This window comes from Psammomys obesus, unplaced genomic scaffold (genome assembly GCF_907164565.1).
Source record: "Psammomys obesus unplaced genomic scaffold, mPsaObe1.curated_primary_1811, whole genome shotgun sequence".
Classification (NCBI taxonomy): Eukaryota; Metazoa; Chordata; class Mammalia; order Rodentia; family Muridae; genus Psammomys; species Psammomys obesus.
The window spans coordinates 3047961-3067307 of NW_026594377.1; the positions used below are offsets into that span (position 1 = coordinate 3047961).

Consider the following 19347-nt stretch of genomic DNA (forward strand, 5'->3'; position numbering starts at 1 on the left):
TATTTATTTATTTATTTATTTATTTATTTATTTATTTATTTATTTATTACAATTTATTCACTTTGTGTCCCAGCTGTACCCTCCTCCCTCATCCCCTCCCAATCTCACCCTCCTTCCCTCATCTCCTCCCATGCCCCTCCCCAAGTCCAGTGATAGGGTAGGTCCTCCTCCCTTTCCCTTTGACCCTAGTCTATCAGTTCGCATCAGGACTGGCTGCATTGTCTTCCTCTGTCGCCTGGTAGGGCTGCACCCCCCTAAGGGAGAGGTGATCAAAGAGCCAGCTACTGAGTTCATGTCAGAGACAGTCCCTGTTTCCATTACTAGGGTACCAACGTGGACACTGAGCTGCCATGGGCTACATCTGAGCTGGGGTTCTAGGTTATCTCTATGCATGGTCCTTGGTTAGAGGATCAGTCTCAGAAAAGACTTCTGGGCCCAGAATTTTTGGTTCTGTTTCTCTCCTTGTGGAGCTCCTGTCTTCTCCTATGACCATATTTATTATACTATTGATGTTTGCATTTTTCTCTAGAAAGGTTGGAGAGAGCAGAGACAAGAATATGCCTATATTCTGTGAGCAAGGATGCATTTGAAGGCCCCAGGTTTTGGAGAGACTAAAGAAAGTAACTTAACTTAAAAAATGTCCTCTTCTTCTGTCTCACTGCCTCCTTTCTAGCACCTACTTCCTAGGTTGTCCTTAACATGTTTCTTCATCTGAATTGCCTCATTAAAACTGCTTTGGAATCTTCAAGTGGACAGTCTCCTAGGTAGCTCTTTTTTTTTTTTAACTTTTCAGAACTGCACAAGTAGTTATAGATATGTTAGTATGAGTTAAAGTTCATTATATACCCAGAATGTTGGTGTTGATCAATAAGAACTGATACATATACAGCTATCCCACTGCCCACAGCAGGACTCAGGTAAAGTCACCTCCCCTCTCTTCCTCCATTTCTTTGTTTTAATTCACTTCAAACCTCTGTGCTCTCTTTTCTCCTGCCTCTACTATTCCTCCCATTGTCATTCTGAGGGGCAGTGCTCTTCAGTCCCTCAGTCCTGGTTCCCAACCCATTTTGTTTCAGAAGATGAGCCTGGATTCATGCAGTCACAATAGCAACTCTATGGAGATGGTAGGGAGTGGAGATCAGAGAGCCTCCCAGCCTACTCCTGTGCACCGTGGTCCTTCCTTTCCCAATTCACTTGTTTATGACCACAGTCCCCTAAATAAATAGAGGTGATAGTTCCTTACGTTTAGCATTGTGGTGAGACGCACTTAGAGCTCTGCTTTATTGAAAACTGGATGTAGCTGATAAACACGGACTTGGTGGAAGTATCTTAAATTACTTGATTTAAGTCTTAAACAACTCTGTAATTGACCAGACAAGATTAAGTTGTAGACTTCTGTGGAAAATGGGAAAGTAGTGAGTACAGTAAAAGGTGACTTGGCATTACTCCCCAGGGTTGATGTTCAGGTTGATTTTTCACACAAATTGCTCTTCAAAATCTGTTTCTTATAGATGCACTGTTTTGATGCTAAAGAGCCTTTACTTGGGTTCATAGACATATTTCTACTGTATGGTAGGAAATAGATTTGTAGATATTTGCATTGAAGTTATCACAAGATCTCGTACACTGACCTCAGAGTGTCAGGGAAAGCTTTTTAATACTAGTACCTATAAACTTCTCATAGAAAATAACAGGCTTTTCTCTAATCCTGGCCAATGTTTAGCCAGTCCTTTGCTTACACAAAATTATACAAATTATCCATATATTTTAACATATTGTCTAAAGTCCTGAGGGATTGTGTGAATTTTCAGAAAGGGGTCAGTCCTGAGATAATGTGAATTCTAGAAGGCACAATGTTACCTCCGAGTCTACTTTGCAGCAGATGACATAGCCCATGATTACTCTATGTGCATGATTATTTTTTAAAATTTTTATTAATTATTTACTACAGTTTATTCACTTTGTATCCAGGCTGTGGACACTCCCTCGTCTCCTCCCAATTCCACCCTCCTTCCCTCTTCTACTCCTATGCCCCTCCCCTAGTCCACTAATAGGGAAGGTCCTTCTCCCCTTCTATCTGAACCTAGCCTATGAGGTCTCATTAAGACTGGCTGCATTCTCTTTTCTGTGGGCTAGCAAGGCTGTACGCCCCAGCAGAGAGCCTACCACTGAGTTCATGCCAGAGACAGCCCCTGGTCCCCTTACTAGGGAACCCACTTGGAAGCTGAGTCTATGGACTACATCTGAGCAGGGGTTTTAGGTTCTTTCCATGCATGATCCTTGGTTGAGATATCAGTTTCTACACCCAGGTTGTTTTGTTGTTGTTGTTGTTTGTTTTGGTTTTTGTTTTCTTTGGCTCTTTTAGAGCTCCTGTCCTCTCCAGGTCTTTCTATCTCCCCCTTCTTTCATAAAATTACATGCGCTCTGCCCATGGTTTGGCTCTGAGTCTCAGCCTCTGCTTCGATATCTCAATCAGTAGAGTCTTTCAGAGGCTGTCTGTGGTAGGTTCCTGTCCTGGTCCATGTCTTCTCCTGCTTCTGATATCTATCACATTTGCCCTACTAAATGAGAATTGAGCATCTTTAGGGTCTTCCTTGTTATTTAGCTTTTTTAGGAGTATAGATTATAGATTATGGTTTATCCTATAATATTTGTCTAATACGCTATGTGTGTCTTTCTGCTTCTAGGTTACCCCACTCAAGATGATCTTTTCTAGTTCTTACCATTTGCCTGCAAATTGCATGATCCTTATGTGGGTAGGATCAGAATTTAATATCTCCTAGAGTGCCATGGCTACCTGATAAATTCTTCTTCATGTTAGTGTATGTACATATACACATATTATATATATATATATACATATATATATCATATTGTAATGTACTTTAAAAATCATTTCAGCACATACTTTTAAAGTTCACCTAGTAGAAACAGAAGGGATGGTATTTTCTATTTCCCCTGGAAACCTGCAGAGCGGATGTTTTGAGGCCGTTTTTGCCAGGTGGCTATCTCAGTGTGCTGCTGGCAGGAGCCCTTGGATCTGTAGGTGGATGCTTACGTGGACTCCAAGCCGACAGTCTGTAAGGATTCAGTTGAACGAGATTTGTATGACTATTTCCCAAATTAAGCAGTGCCCAAATTAAACAAAGCTAAATGTATACTAAAGGGATATGAGTAAATGATCCATGTTTGAGCTAACATTTTATGGAAACAACATTCAAGTGATAATGTGTTCTAGTTAGATATTTTGGTTTTATTAGAATAAATAGTCAACATTTGTCTGAACTGTGTATTTGCTTGAGTGATTTGCTAAGTTGCTTAAGTGAAAAGTAAAAATCTGCTTTATATTTTAGAAAAATTAAAGGAATATAAAGATTTGTGAATGGATTGGTTTGGGGAATCTTTGAGATAGTATCTAAATCTGCTTATACTACACAAGAAACTGTGACTTCTAAAGGTGAAGGATGTCTGTTATTCAGTCATTTCTAAGTCTAGGAAAAGAAACATTTAGGTGGGAAAAATGGACCACAATTGCGTTGTGGCAGTATCAGCGTCGCAGACATGATCACATTGTGAGAGAAAGGTCAAGGGAATAGTCCTTTCATAATCTAGCTGGGGACACCTTCTCTTGAACTCACATGCATCTCTAACCTTCCTGTTTTCATTTTCCTAGTCTGGGAGTCATCTGTCCTAAAAGACAGAAGGTAGAGCTATGTTCCTTGGGTTCTGTGTCCAGCTTCTTCTTCCAGTTGTATGACCATGAGCAAGATGCTTCTCTATGCTTACTTTTATAAAGAGGAAAGTCATAATGCCTGCTCCGGAATCGACAGGATTCCTGGGTGATGAAATACAGTAATACGTGGAAAGTGTTTCAAAACAAGTAGATTTAAAGAGACTTTCAGTTTTCATTCTTTCAATATTGAAAAGCAGTTATGTTGAAGTTTTAACTTGTCCTCCTAAATGCTGATTTTGTCGACTAATCTTTTACATTTCCTCCCTTAGCTCCAAGAGGAAAGCGAGGATGGAAAACCTTCTATGCTGTCTTGAAGGGAACAGTCCTTTACTTACAAAAGGTAAAGTACACTGGGTTAAAACCAAAATTCACTTCTGTGTGGAGACTGTCAGAAGCACAGGTGCATAGATATCTTCCTCCAATGACAGTTTATCGAAGTCCATAAGCTGTGTTAATTACCTTGGCTACAATTCAACAGATAATTCTAACTTTACTTGAGTACATGTCTTCTCATCTTAAGTACAGCTAACTCCCAGATCATTCAGTGATACTTAGAAATAGCTTTGACGGAGTTAAAGAGGCTACTAAAGGCAAAGGCAGAGAACTGATGCATACTCAGCATCCCTTGGTGCAGAATCATGTAATACAGAGTCACATTGTGAGCTGATTCATGCACAGGTACAGGATCTTGCTGAGTTGAAGTCCCTTGAACAGGAGTTAGTACCTTGTCACCTGGAGATTCCGTAATACATTCACTGAATGAGATGACAATTCAGTAGGTGATGGTGATGATGGGGTTCTATTCTTTCTTGGTCTGGTGTGTTTGACGCTTCACTGGCCTAGCTTTTCTGATGTTATTTTGTTATGTACATGTGTTCCTGATCTGCTTCAGTAAGTTTGTAGGTGGTAATTATTATTGTTTTGAATGAACAAGTTTTTAGTCTGTGCCTTGTGGTTTGTGCTGGGCAACTGGTGGTTTTTAATCACACAAACAAGATGTCGAGTCATTCTTCATTAGCATTTTCACTCAAAATACAGGCAACTAACTACTGCTATGTAATATTGAGTCACATGGACTTGGCTTAGCATGAAAGTCTCTGTTCCATTTAGTATGGAGTATTTTAAAGCTTGTCAACAACTTAAAGCAGGGTGTAGCCTGCTCATGCCCAGGAGAGTGGAATGAAATACTGACCAAACCTGTATCCTTTTCTGCTAAGGTATACAAACAAGCCATATCAAATACACATCAGACTGTTTAATTTTTGCTTAGAATCTCTCTGTGTATGTGTTTATGTTGATAAAAACCAAAGTTATATGGATACAGGCATACACATGATCAGGGAAACAGATAAGTTTTGTTCTAACTATTCAATAACCAATGTGGTAAGTTAGACCTGTGTATAGATACAGACCAGTGGCAAGGTCTGATTTCATAGATATTTATTATATGGATTGATTATTCCTTTTATATATTATTTGACCATCTTACTTTTAGTCACATCTGCATGCACACACACACACAAACACATACGTTTTTATGTCCTGAAACTGTTGTACTTAGCAGTTCAGATGAATTCCGAGTTCCCTGGGTGCATTTCCTGTCAGTTTCCTTCCTTCCAGTTCCAGACCTGCAGATCTGTTTGTGGTTCAGTTTATAGTTCCTGTCCCAATGAAGGGTGGTCTCTAGAGCTTCCAGCTCTTGTGTGGACGGAGACAGGAAGGTTACGTGATAACTGAAGCTTAACTGGAAGACAGTTATTCAGGGTTTAGTTGTTCACTATAATTTTAGTCCTGCTTCTTTGTGCTTTCAGTGGCCAATCCAAAAATCATCGCGAAGATGTTCCTGTTTTGTTTTCTGGTTTTCTGCAACTTTTGTGTTTTAGAGTCTTAAAATATTTAAGTATTTAATTTCTCATGTTAATGTTTATGCTTGCCCTAGGATGTCTAAGGATGGGCAGATTTTCTAGCACCATTCTGTTGCTCATGGTGTATCACTGGCCTCTGGGAAGGATGTGGTCATGGATTTAGGGGACTCTCAGGGCTTGTCCTCCTACACATGGCTGTGCCTTCAGACCGTGTGGTACTGGAGCTTTGGTATATGTTCTGAAACCAAGACTGTGATTCTTTCCACGTTCCTCTTTCTCTAGACTGTCTTGGACCTCTGGGGTTCTTTGCAAATGCAGAATTTATTTTTAATTTCTATTAAAAATGTCAATAAGATATTGATTCCACTGAATTAGTAAGCTGCTTAGAATAATATGGATATTTTAACAATATTAAATCCCTTAGCCCCAAACATGACCTATCTTTCTATTTTTTTCTGTGTAATATCATTCAACAGTGTTATACAGTTTCCAATGTATGAATCTTCTGTTATTGTAGTTGCTTATTCCTAATTTTTCTGTGTTTATTAATACTTCTCTAATGGAATTATAAATTCCTCATTAGGTTGATTCCAGTTAGTGCATAGAAATGCAAGTGATTTAGTGTGTTAGTTTATATTATGCAACATTGCTGATTTTATTAGTTCTAATGGATTTTTGTTGGGTTTTCGATTTTCTGTATACATGAGCATTTCAAACTGCCTAGTTTTTAGATAATTTCATCATGGTATTGATAAAGCATATTTAATTTTGTTAGGTATGTTTAATGTATTTGTTAAGGGGACATGGGATGATATAAGGGAGGGAGGGAGGGTAGGATTGGGAGGAGATGAGCTATAGCTGGTATACAAAGTGAATACACTATAATCAATAAAAATAAATTAATTTTTAGAAAGGAACATAATTATAAATGTGAATCTCCATGAGATTTTATGCGTTGGTTGATTTTCCTATACTAAGTTATGTTCTATCTTTACTGATAAATACTCTGGTTTGGGTCTTTGATGTTTTTAATGTACCATCAGATTCAGCTTACTATCGTTATGGGTAGTATTTCACATCTCCGTTCATCATGAATGCAGGCTGGCAATTTTCTTTTCTTATAATGTTTTTTTTAATAGTTTTGATATCAAGGCCATGCTGGCCCCTAAGATGAGTTTGGATATGTTCCCTCTTCAGTGCTTTGGAAGTGTCTAAAAAGTATTGGCAAGAATTCTTCAACTGCTTGATGGGATTAATTCACTGTTGAAACCATCTGGTGTGAAACTCATCTTTGTTGAGAGCTTTTCTGTTATTTTTTGGTTTATTTCTTTCCATTGAATTTACCTTCTTACTGGTAATAGATTTTTTTCCCATGGTTTTACCTTGATGATTATATGTTTCTAGTGATTTGTCCATTTCTTCTAGATTGTCCAATATGTTGCTCCATAATTAATCATTATAGTTTCTTAGAAACTTCAGTGTCATTGTGTGAAGTTATTTCATCTCTGATTTTATTTATTTAGGTGCTTCCTTCCTTTATTATTCTAACTAAATATTGATCCATTTTGTTGGAGGGGAACATTTCTTAGAGTCCACCAATTCTTTCCATTTGTTTTCTATTTTGTACTCTATATCTTCTTGAATTTTAATTCTTTTCTTTTTTTAATAGTTTGTTTAGGCATAAAATTAAAAAATTTAATGTTGCCTTCCTTTTTACTCTAGATTTTCACTGCCACAAATTCTTACTGGAGCTACTTTTGATGCATTCCTATGTTTTGATTTCATATGTTGTATCTATTTGTCCCAAGAAATTTTCCATTTTTTTCCTTCGATTTCTTTAACACATTAGTTCAGAGACTATGGAAGAGTATGTCTGATTTCTGCATATTTTCTTCTGCTCTTTTCATACCATTGCAGTTGTTAAGATGTGACTGAAAAAATTTCAGCTATCTTGATCGACATGTTCTGTGGTGTAGAGAACATTACACGTGCACTTCAGAAGAATGTTGTGTCTGATGTTCTGGACATGTCTAAATATTTCACCTAAAGCATTCTTTTAGTGATCCATTTCCTTTTCAGTTTTCTACCTACCATTCTTCTGTTATTGAAGTAGAACGTGAAAATCTATTGTTTGCTACTTTTTCTTCACAGTCGATGTTTGGGAGTTCAAATGTTAAAGGGAGGGAAAGGGACAGGGAGAGAGAATTGACTTTATTATCAGTCCCACATTCTCTCTTTTGGCAATTTTCACTTGAAGTCGATTTTGTCTAGTATAAGGACATCCACTGCTTTTCTGGCTACTGTTTGCATGCATTACCCTTTTCATAATTTCACTTTAAAGCTGTCCACTTCTAAATCTGAAGGAAGGTTCTTAACGAGAGCATTTAGTTGATCCTTTTTGTGTGTATTGTTAAGTTCATGTAGCCATTTCCTTTTATTTTGATTGAATAGCATAATCTGTTGATCTTTGCTGTAATAGTAGCACAGATTTTGTGGAAATAACCTTTATTTTAAAGGATACGTTTGCCAAATACAATTGTTCTGTGCATTTTTTTAATACTCAGTATATAAAATCTCACAGCCCTTTCTGAATTGTTGGTGCTCAGAAGTCTACTGATAGTCTTCGGGGCATTCTGCGGTATATGACAAATCATTTTTCTCTCCTATACTTTGACTCTTCATAAGATTGTGAGTCTTGGCATGATTTTGCTGCATCTATCATGTTGAGCTGTAGCTGTCCATTTTCTTTCCCATATTTGAGAGGTTTAATATCATTATTTCTCTGAGGAAGCTCCCTACTACCGCCCTTTTTTTTCTTCTTATACTTCCATAATGCATATGTTGCTGTCCCTGTAGTCACTTAGGCTTTCATATTGATTCTCTCTCTCTCTCTCTCTCTCTCTCTCTCTCTCTCTCTCTCTCTCTCTGTGATTCCCCTGAATGGAACAATTCAAATGGTTCTTTTCTTCTGCCTGAGCAAGTTGAACCCCTTAGTTAATTATTTCACTTTTAGGCATTGTATTCTTCAGCTTAAAATTTCTTCTGTCTTTAGATATTTCTGTTTCTTTGTTCCCATAATCATTTTATTATTTGTAATTTTCTTAAGCATATCTAACCTCTTTGTGGTGACATTTTTATATTTTATAAATATTTTTATATTTTACATTTTATCTTACGTAATTTATATATCTTCTTTTCCTTATAGTTGGTTTCTGGAGATTTATTTCTCTTTCTTAAACCAAATTCCTTGTTTTTGTATTTCCTCCAGGATTTGTTTATAATCTTTCCAACTGAAGAAACCACAACCTCTGATGGCTTAGGAAGTGCTTGATACAGAAAACTCTCACCACTGGAGCCTGTTTAGAGATTCTCTTTAAGAACCTGTTATTTCTTTGTACCTGTGCATGTAATTTCTCAATTACAGAGGATTGAAGATTGCTAGTTTCTTTTATAGAAATCCATTGTCTTTCCCCATTCTGCTATCTGTCTTCATTACTCCAGGTTATCTGAGTCCACAGTGGCAAGCCACCAGCTTTTCTTTATTCCGAATAGTTATATCACATTCGATTTATGCCAGTTCACCAGTCAGGTTCCATTTTCTCTGACAGTCCTAAGGAGAGCCAGAATACTTCATACATATTTGTTGCCTCCCTGCTTCTCCCAAGGGAGAAATCTTGAGCTGTAGAGTTCTCTACACAGAGGTGTTCTATGTACCACATGCTCTTGCTTTTCTTCTTTGTTCTCTACAGGTTCCCAAGCTATCAATTCTACTAATGTTCTGAGTGAGCCATGGCAAAGGTTGAGTCCCCCAGGTGTTCTTGGAAAATCTAGAATTCTGGCCACATGCTCTCCTCCCCTTTTCTCTCCCCAGAGAGAAACTTTAAAGTTGAGCACATTTCTCTAGTGTTTCAAGCTGTGCTGGCTACAGCAAGCCACCCACCACTTTCCTTTGTTCTAAGCAATCCCCAGGCATCCAAAGCATGCCAGTTCCATCCTACTTATAGGGAGCCAAGAGAAACTCATTAATTGGTTAGCTTTCTTAAACGCTAGAACACTGAAAACATGCTCTTCTCTTTGATTTCTCCAGGCAGACACACACACACACACACACACACACACACACACACACACAGATAAGAGAGATAGAGGAGAGAGAGGGTGAGTGAATCCTGGGTCAGACTATTCCCTTCTGCACCATCTTGAGGGAGGGGCTGGTATAGGCAAAGTGAAATGGTTCTTCTTGCCTGTTACAGTGTAGATTGCTCAGTTCTGTGCTCTCCTGGGGTATTGCATGCTTGTAGCTAAATTCCAGCATTCTGTTAATACTTGGATCTACATAGTTTTATGTCAGCTTGACACAAACTAGAGTCATCAGGGAAGAGGAAGCCTCAGTTGACAAAAATGTATCCATAGGCTTAGGTTATAAGCATTTTCTTAATTAGAGATTTATGGAGAAGGGCACAGACCATTGTGGGTGGAGCCATCTCTGGGCTGATGGTCCTGTGTTCTATAGGAAAGTAGGATGGGCAAGCCATGTTGAGAAAGCCAGTAAATAGCACCCATCCATTTACTCTTCATCAGCTCCAGGTTCCTCTGGGTTCCTGTCCTGCTTGAGTTCCTGTCCTGACCTCCTTTGATGATGTGGAAGCATAAGCTGAAAAAAAAAACAACAACTTGCTTTTGTCTTGGTGTTTGATTGCAGAAATAACAACCCTAACTAAGACGATATGTAACTGTAAAATCAGTGTTTCTATGGGGCCATGAGTTAGGACTCCCTCTTCTGCTGTTTTGATAATATCACTCTCAAGGAAAGTTTTTAAAATCTATTTGGATTCGTATAAGAGCATATTTTTTTACATTTGATCTTTTCACTCTGCATATTATCTTAAACATTTTCTCATTAAATTTTTTCAGAACTGAGCTATTTATTTATTTGGTATCTAGTGACTATCAAATAGCAGGCAATCTAACTCCCCCCTCCTTTATAAGGTTTATGAAAGAATTTATTTTAATGTGTGTACAATATTTTCAGTTAAATAATTTTGCACAATGTAACCTTTTCCAGTTTTTCAGACATATCCCTTTTACTTCTTTATAGATACAAATAATGGTACTTAGTTAGGGTTTATGTTGTTCTGATGAAAATGCCATAACCAAAAGCAACTTTCAGGAGGAAAGGGTTTATTTTGCTTACAAAATGAACCAGGAAATTGTCAATCACATCATCAAGCCGGGGGCAGGAGCTCAAGTAGAGCCAGAAAGTAGGAGCTGATGCACAGCCATACAGGAGCGCTACTAGCTTACTTTCGATCCATAGCTTGCTCAGTTTGCTTTCTTATAGCAAACACGGCCACCAACCTGGCATTATTATAACACTCGAAATGTTTAAAGTACCAATTAGCCAAAATTTCTCAAGTGTTTACACCGCCCTTCTAAAGAGTATATTATCTCTAGGCACTGATTGTGCATAGATCTGATTCAGTCCTGCAGATGATGAATCAAAGAGAAGGCCCATTTTCCAGAGAAACTCAAATGTGTAAATTGTGAATGTTAATAAATGAACAGTGTCTCTTTCTCAGAATAAGCATAAAATCCCAATAATGGGTTGGGAAAAAGCTGTTGTGAGACAGATACTGTCATAAACTATTTAGACAGCAAAAACTGGTATAATCTTTATATACATAATTTTAAAATGTCTCAAAAAGTGCTAATACTTTCTACTCTGTGATTCATGACACTCCCAAGGATCAATATTTGAAGAAAATAAATAGATAGAAATGTGTTGGCTAGTTTTATGTCAACTTCACCAGCAAGCTAGAGTCATCTGAGAAGATGGAGTCCCAATTGAGAAAATTGAGACCAGCTTATAGGCATTTTATGGAGTGATAACTGTTGTTGATTATTAATATTTATTATTGATTTATCTTTTAGTTAAACAGTGGTTATTCCTAAACCATCTGTATACCCAAATCACCACACAAAGAATAGGATTTATTTAATTAATCTAAAGCACAATGCTGGGCAATAGTTACTCCATCCTAAACCTCCAAACCCACATAGCTTCCTCCCATTCAGATTTCCCACATTATACTTGCTTTTTAGTCATCTTACATCAGGTTCTTCTCTCCTAGTGTTTCCAGGTCCTTTCCTCTCCAATCTCTCCCCTCAACCCTCTTTCTACTCTCTTCTTCCTCCTCCGCTCTGGATCAAGATGACCCACTGTATTTTCTGCATTGCTCAGCATTGGCTGTTTTTTTTTTTTTTATTGACAATATGGAGAACAAATGGTAGCATGTTTACACAAACTTGAGACAAGTGATGCTTAGAAAAAGCATCACAGTGCAGTGTCCAGATTGAAACTAGATAGTGGGGTAGAGAAATCAGCATGTGAATGAACAAGGGTAAATTGTATACATTGCACAAGAACATTATACTGACAGAGGGAGGAGGCTACAGCTGGGACACAAAGTAAGTAAACCGTAATTAATATAAAAATAAAAAAATATATAAAAAAAGAAGAGATCGTGGAAGAAATATCATGGAAAGTGATATGTAAACCTGTATTAAAATGACAGATGAAAAAATAAAAGTCATGTAGAGATATGGCGAGGACAAGCTTATGTGGGTGCGTAGATGTGACACCATAGCACATTTGGAGAGCTTCAAGTTCAGTGGAGTATCAAAAGTGCTCAGGGCAGGTTTAAAGGGCCTAGAAAGATAGATTAAAGAGTCAAGACTTTCTGAGTGAAATGTGGAGCTAATGTTTGAAATACACAGTGACAGAATTCTTAGAGTTTAGAAACATCAGCCTGCCTGAAGTGTAAAAATTGACCTAGAAGGAGATTCATCCACACATGCAGACTATTTTGAACTAGGGTATGTTAGCAGGAAAGGGTCTAGTGAGCGAGTTCAAACTAAGGCATTGAATTCAAAATTCTATGGAATAGGAAGTGGCTATGCCCAATATCAATTATGCATGTTTAATCTGTAACCAAGGGAGATGCCTAGAAATTTACTCTAAAGAGTCATCAACAAATTATTGATAATTTAAATCATAGGAATGGATGATGTCACTCTAGTTTTAATATTGAGAAGGTAAGAGGATAGAAGGTAAGAGGATACACAGACACACAATATTTATTGTAGAAAAAGTTTAAAGGAGCTTGAATGAAGTGACCATAGAGAAAGTGGTGCCATAGACAACAGAGATGTTGGGAGCATTCCCATCCTGTAAAACAGGAATTAGACCATGTCACATGCATTCAGCAATCAGAATATTATTTATAGAAAAGTTCTGGTTGGAGCAACTTGTGGTAGATACTAGGTTAGAGAAAAGTTGAGGACAACTTCCTATATCCTCTTCTGATGTCTTCTTCCTATGACTTTTGCAAATTGCAGATCCCCAGTTTCTGTCGCATTTCTAGCTAATCTCCGAATCTTTCCTGTTGTTGATTCTCTCTAGAGTAAAATAAGTTCCATCTGTCATTTTCTCTTAAAGGGGGGCTTGTTGAATTTTTCTGCCCTATACAAAGTCTTTTTTCCACCATTAGCTTTCACTCTCTCTGTCCTCATCCCAGTAGCTTTCATGCAAAAGCTTAATCTACAGAGTATCCATATAGTAATGTCAGAGTCATTCACAAATGTTATGTTGAAGGGTAGGCAGGAAAACCACGTGGCCTTTCTATGCCCCCGCCCAGGTCTGAGTAATGACACAGAGACTTATATTTAGCCTTAAACCTTAGCTTACTGTTGTTCCCAAATAGCTCTTATAACCTATGTTCAATCTATGTTCTGCCACGTGGTCCCTTACGTTTCATTATGTTCAACTTCCTCCCATAGGCCAATCTTTTTGTGCCTCTGATTCTTTTCCCAGAGTTCCTATCTCTCCGGAAGTCCTGCCTCTCTCTCCTGCTTTGCTATAGGTCGTTCAGCTCTGTATTAACCAATGAGAAGGTGATGGAGAACAATATTTACAAAACATTGAGACAGGTGATGCTTAGCAATCCCAAAGTCTTACCTGTACTCAGGTCTCTGCTGGGACAGACATCAGCCTTTGAATATACAAAGACAACCTTCACACAGTACATAAAAACATCACTCCAACAGGAAATAAACATACTGTCTACTCCTCGAAGAGCTTGGACTGAATGGTAGAGATAAAAAGACTTATCTTAGGCAATGAGTGGCTAGTGAACTCTTAAAAATCATCTTATGAAAAACACTAGGTAACTAAGGAAAGGACTGTGGTTATAGCTCACTAGTGCAGCAGTTACCCTGGGCTAATCTCCAAATCAGTCAATCACTCAATGATATATAGGTTAGGATCAGAAAAAAATAATAATAATAAACAACCCACAGGTAAATGGAATGTGTTTGGGTGGGAAGCAGATTACAATTTGTGGACTCCTCCAGAGTAGAACCTGTGAGATACTACACTAGAGTTGAGGCTGATACAAATATTTGTACACTTAAAACCATTTTAGAGTTTGGGAACCAGGCTGGCAATATTGCCACACTGGGAGCTCTCTATGCTCTGTGCCAAATTTTTGCTTCATTTTGTGTGTGTGTGTGTGTGTGTGTGTGTGTGTGCGTGTTTGTGTGTGTGTTACTGAATGAGTTTTACTGATCTGTGTCTAGGGTTCTGTAAAAGTCCATTTGAAAAGGGAGGGGATTGTTTTGTTTTATGTTTAAAGTGTGGTTAGAATCAGGAAGGAAGGAAGAAGACAAAGATGACACCCAGAGCTCAGGTACTAAACTCCATAGTGCTCAGGGCAGGATGATCCCAGCCAGGCCTTCTTCGGCTCTTTTACGAATCCTGTGCACTCAAGGCATTTTATCTCCTTTTCTGAAAGTGCTGACTTTGTGACCTTTCATGCTTTGAAAAGGTTATACACCCACTTTCAATCATTTTCATTCTATAGTGGTTAATGCTTTTAAAAGAAGCAAGGAAGTGGGCTTCAAAGCCTGGTGTTTATTCCCAGAGGAGAACTATGATGACATTCAAGTTTCCATGCATCCTAGTCTAGATTATTGACCCAGTGGAGTAGATAAATGTGTCCGCTATGTGAGTGATAGAGTATAATCACTATCAGTTCTTTTTTTTTTTTCTTTTTAGTTACATTTTGTTAACTCTGTGTCCCAGCTGTATCCTGCTCCCTCATTCCCTCCCCAACCCCACACTCCCTCCCTGGTCTCCTCCCTGCCCCTTTCCAGGTCCTCCCCTATCAGTGCACTATCAGTTCTTAATAGGATACTGCAGCTGGGATGATACCTGATCCTTTAGCTTTTAAGCATCTAGGCTGGGCTCTGAAGGATTCTACTGAAAACAAGTTGCCTTTTGCTTGACCCCCAGCTAGCAGAAAGCTAGTTTGTTTCATGCGGTGGCCTGTGGCCCCTTACCCCGGACATGTGGAAGGCAGGCCCCAGCCATTCCAGGCTCCTGTTCCTTTCTCCATGTTAGTTGCACATCTTTCCTTTTCTCTTTTCATATGCCTTCATCCCCCTTTCTTTCCCTTTTTTCTTCCTTTTTTTCTCTCACCTCATTTCTGCTATCCTCTTAACTTTCAGAAATATTACCAGACCTTCACCAATCATGTGAAAGATATAGAGGGAAATGGATGAATTTCCTACTGACTTGCCCTCACAGGACTTGGACTCAGTGAAACTGCTGTGAGTGATGGTCAGACCTGACAACAGTACAGCAATAGGTGTACTTGAACACACACACACACTTTCATTCATATTGCAGGTGTGTGATTGTGCTCACACTAAGTTGTACATGTGGAGTTCAGAGAACAACTGGTAGGAGTCCAGTTCTGTTTGTTCCAACTATGTGTGTGAGTCAAGGAGCTTGAACTCAAATTGTCAGCCCTGATAGCAAGCCGCCTTTTCCACCCCTGAGTATCCCAGTGTATATTTGCTGGCTCTAGAACTCTCTCCCTCTTCTCCCCTTCTTCCCCCTTCCCTTCCTTTATCTACTCTCTTTCTCTTCTCTCTTTCTCACTACCCCCATCCTCTCTGCCCCAAGCATGCCTTTAGCAGCTTGTTAGTGAAAAGTGGTACTGAATGGAAAGCAGAAATGGTCTTCCATCATCTTGGCCTTGTACTTCTTAGAAAAGTAAATGATGAGAAATTTTAGTTACACTTATAAAAATTCTTAAGCCTCTTAGTTTGTTTCAGATATTGGTCAAAGTAGCCTATAATCCCCCCCTCCCAAGGGCAGTTATGCTCTCTCTGTTTCCAAATAACTTCACACTTGTTAAATTCTGACTCATTTGTGAAATTTATCCTGGAAAATGTCTGTGTCCCACTGAAGCCCAAGGCCTTACTGAGAGCACTTCAAGTCCCACTGTGTGTACTTGCTCATGGCTCTAAATGAGGGAGTGTCAGTGCCAACAAATAATATTGAAATCTTTCTGAGGCCAGATCACCACACCATTGTCATGTAGAAGACAGACTATACTCTCACTTAAAAAAAACATATAGGAAACTATGCATCTTTTTGCTTTCCTTGGCGTATTTTCTCAATTCTCCTTTCTATAGAAATATGGAGCATTTTTCTACTGAAAGTTTGTTTATGTATATGAAAAGATTAGGTTAAATGAGACTCAAGTCTCCTTTCAACTTTAAATTTGTGACTTTCACTTATAGGCTTAATTTAGTGACAGATCAAAGCATGGTTTCATTTGCCTTGCTGCTATTCCTCTGTGCTGTGTTAAAAACAAAAGGATGAAACTGGGTAATTTTAGAAAAAATAACTGAAAATACTAGAGTTTTTAAAAGATAACTATTAAGTTGTAGGAAATATTTATTACCATGTGAGAATCAACATTATTGGACAATTTGGGATCCACTGCGCATTAGAATTTCAGCAATCTTGAAACCAAGCCTTTCTCTCTTACTGTGACGTAGAACTGTCCAGAGATGGTTATGTATCAAGGTGCTCTGCAGGAGGACCAGCAATTAACACTTTAGTCATGTTGTAATCATACCTACATTATCTACTAATATTTCAATTTATAGCTTCATAACATTAAACAGTTGAGTGTTCTCAACTCTTATGTTCTCAGTAGTCAAGAATATTTCAACTTGTTAGTTTTTTTATTGCATATACTAACTGTAACTATTTAATAACACTTTAATACAAAGAGAAACTGAACATGCTTTTCATTGATGTTGATGATTTTTGTTACTTTCTAGATTGCACTTTATAGTACCTTACAAGGGAGATTTTTCAAGCTTGATGCAGTAATTTGTGGACCTATGAGTATTATGATGTGGATTCATACAAACTTTAATTAACAAACATTGTAAGGGAAAGAACACTCTTTTTCATGCCTTAAATGAATGTAAAAAAGGAGCTTTGTGAAATCACACTCTTACTGCTTATTAGGATGGCAGAGTGCTCTAATGAGTCATCCTAGATAAAGCAGTACAGATTGCAGGGAGCACGGGGGAGGCTAACATGTTTTGGGGCATCATTTTCACCTTCGTTTGTTGGAGAAAATGGGTTGTAATTAGATGTCATGGAACATTTTCTTTCCTTATAGAAAATGCCTTGATTGGATTTATCATTCTCTCTGTTTTACATTTAGTTTCCACAGCTAACATTCTTGAGTTTGAAATGGTTTGATTACAATAATTTGTGCCTTATTTCTTCCTTCTCAACCCCGTCATTTAAATGCCATCCTGTAGCTCAAGCAGTAAACACTAACGCTATCAGGCTAGACTCGTTAAGGTAAAGTAATTTCTCACTCTCGCTGTCAGCCTGGCATCGCCACTCTACCCAGAGCTGCTATCACGGGGAGTAACGTTGCTTGGTGCTTCATTTTATTTAGTGGTTATTTATTTGTTTGCTTGCTGTTTACTTATTTATTTTTTATTTGGAGTTATTTGAGTTACCCAAACATATCTTCTTGTTAATATTTTGCATTTAAGATAGCGATAATGTTGTTTTAGTATTAACTAGAATGGTAGAAGCCAATAGACTTAAAACCCCTGACTTTAGTTTAGTCCTAATAAATAGACCCTACCTTCTATTTCTGCCCTGTGTGAAAACATTCTTTCCTCTTTGAACTAGGATGTGTCTTAGAGTGCCTCAGTCTGCCTTGAGATACATTTTCTTCGAAAACAGTGTTTTCTGACAGCTGACTAGTCAGCTTTTGAGTATTATAAAAGTTGACTAATGTGAACTCATTTGCAAAGAATAGAGATTTGTTTTGGCTCATGGTTTTAGACGTATAGACTCTTCCAAACTGCATCAACACCATGGTAGAAACGGGTGTTTCCCTGACTCCCTCCTACTCCTTAGATGTCAACAAGACTCCTCCCTGGTCTCCTAATCCAGTCACTACCCAAAGGTTCAACATCTAAATGCTGTAGATGGAATAAGTTTCTAGCTTTTTAATGACATGAGCATAAGACTTTGGGAATTAAACACCTGCAGAAGAATGGGAACAAAACAAGATTGAAACAAAATATTGAGAAAAAGAGAACAAAAATTGCTCTTAGGTTTTACTTACAGGATCCATAATAAATGTTGTCTTTTGATATTCATTGCAGTTTTATAGTAGTCTAAGAATGCTATGCTTTACACATTAATGAAAATATTAACAGAATATATACCACAAGTAATTATAGTTGTTTCAAGTGCTGAAGTCACTGAGTGTTAATAGTGAGCAACTGGCATTGCTTATTATTAATTCACAGCAGTTTGTTAGATATTATGATATAGGTGAGAGTTGAAACTATTAAATCTAGTTATGAGTATGTCAAGGGGTAATTAACGAATAAGAAAGAGAATGGGCCAGTGGCCGGATGATCATTTAAAGAATAAACTAAAGATATCATCTCTATTAATAGAGGTATTTTTACTGGTAAGAGAAAAAAAAAAACTAATGAGTTTAACCCATCTAAGGTCATAAAAACATCAAATATCAAAAACAGGTATGTAAACATGCAAGCTCTAGTTCCAGATACCAGTGCTTTGAACCATAATTAGTTAAGGGTGTTGCGTCCATTTGGCAGGATAGAATGAAGGGCTTATCATGGGAGTGGACATGAATTGTCAATTAGTACTGAGAACATCCAAAACTGGAAACCTTAAATCCCTGGTACAACCATTACCTCTGAGTACAGTTGCTTACCTGAGGTGATTGTTAGCCAGCCATTTTAATGACCGCAGAAAGGAGCATCGGTGAGATTTTTTTACTTTTCAGATGAGATAGATGAAAAATTCAAGTACAGCCAAGCAAAAATTATTGAATGCTGTGAATGAAGAGAAAAGTCTATGAGATTCCTAGTAACATATATATTCACACACACACATACATACACACGTATATACATGTTTAAATGAAAACAGAAAAGCTGGGGAGATGGCTCAGTAGATAAGTGCCCACTGTGCAAACATGAACACTTGAGTTCAGATACCCAGCAAACACACACACACATACACTCACTCACTCACACACACACACACACACACACACACACACACACAAATAGCAACAACAACAAACCAGGCATGGAACCATGTGCCTGTAATTTCATTGCAGAGGCTTAGGGAATAGTGGCCAGGAGGACACTGAGGGCTTAATAATCAGCTAGCCAAGCTGAATTGGTGAGCCTCAAATTCAGTGAGAGACTCTACCTTCAAAAAGTAAGGTAGAGACTGACTGAGAAAGATAGCACGCTTGACCTCCGGCCTCCATGACTGTGCCCGGTGTACTCATACACACATGCACATAC

General features: G+C 38.1%; 1 protein-coding gene across 3 annotated transcripts in view; it reads left to right on the forward strand.

Moving 5' to 3' along the window:
* Psd3 (pleckstrin and Sec7 domain containing 3) overlaps positions 1 to 19347 on the forward strand; it is a 460032-nt gene that overhangs the window by 397892 nt on the left and 42793 nt on the right. For all 3 annotated transcript variants that reach the window (XM_055618704.1, XM_055618706.1, XM_055618705.1), the window contains one exon: positions 4003 to 4073. In XM_055618704.1, coding sequence (XP_055474679.1) covers positions 4003 to 4073 — 71 coding nt within the window. The remainder of the gene's footprint in view (positions 1 to 4002; positions 4074 to 19347) is intronic.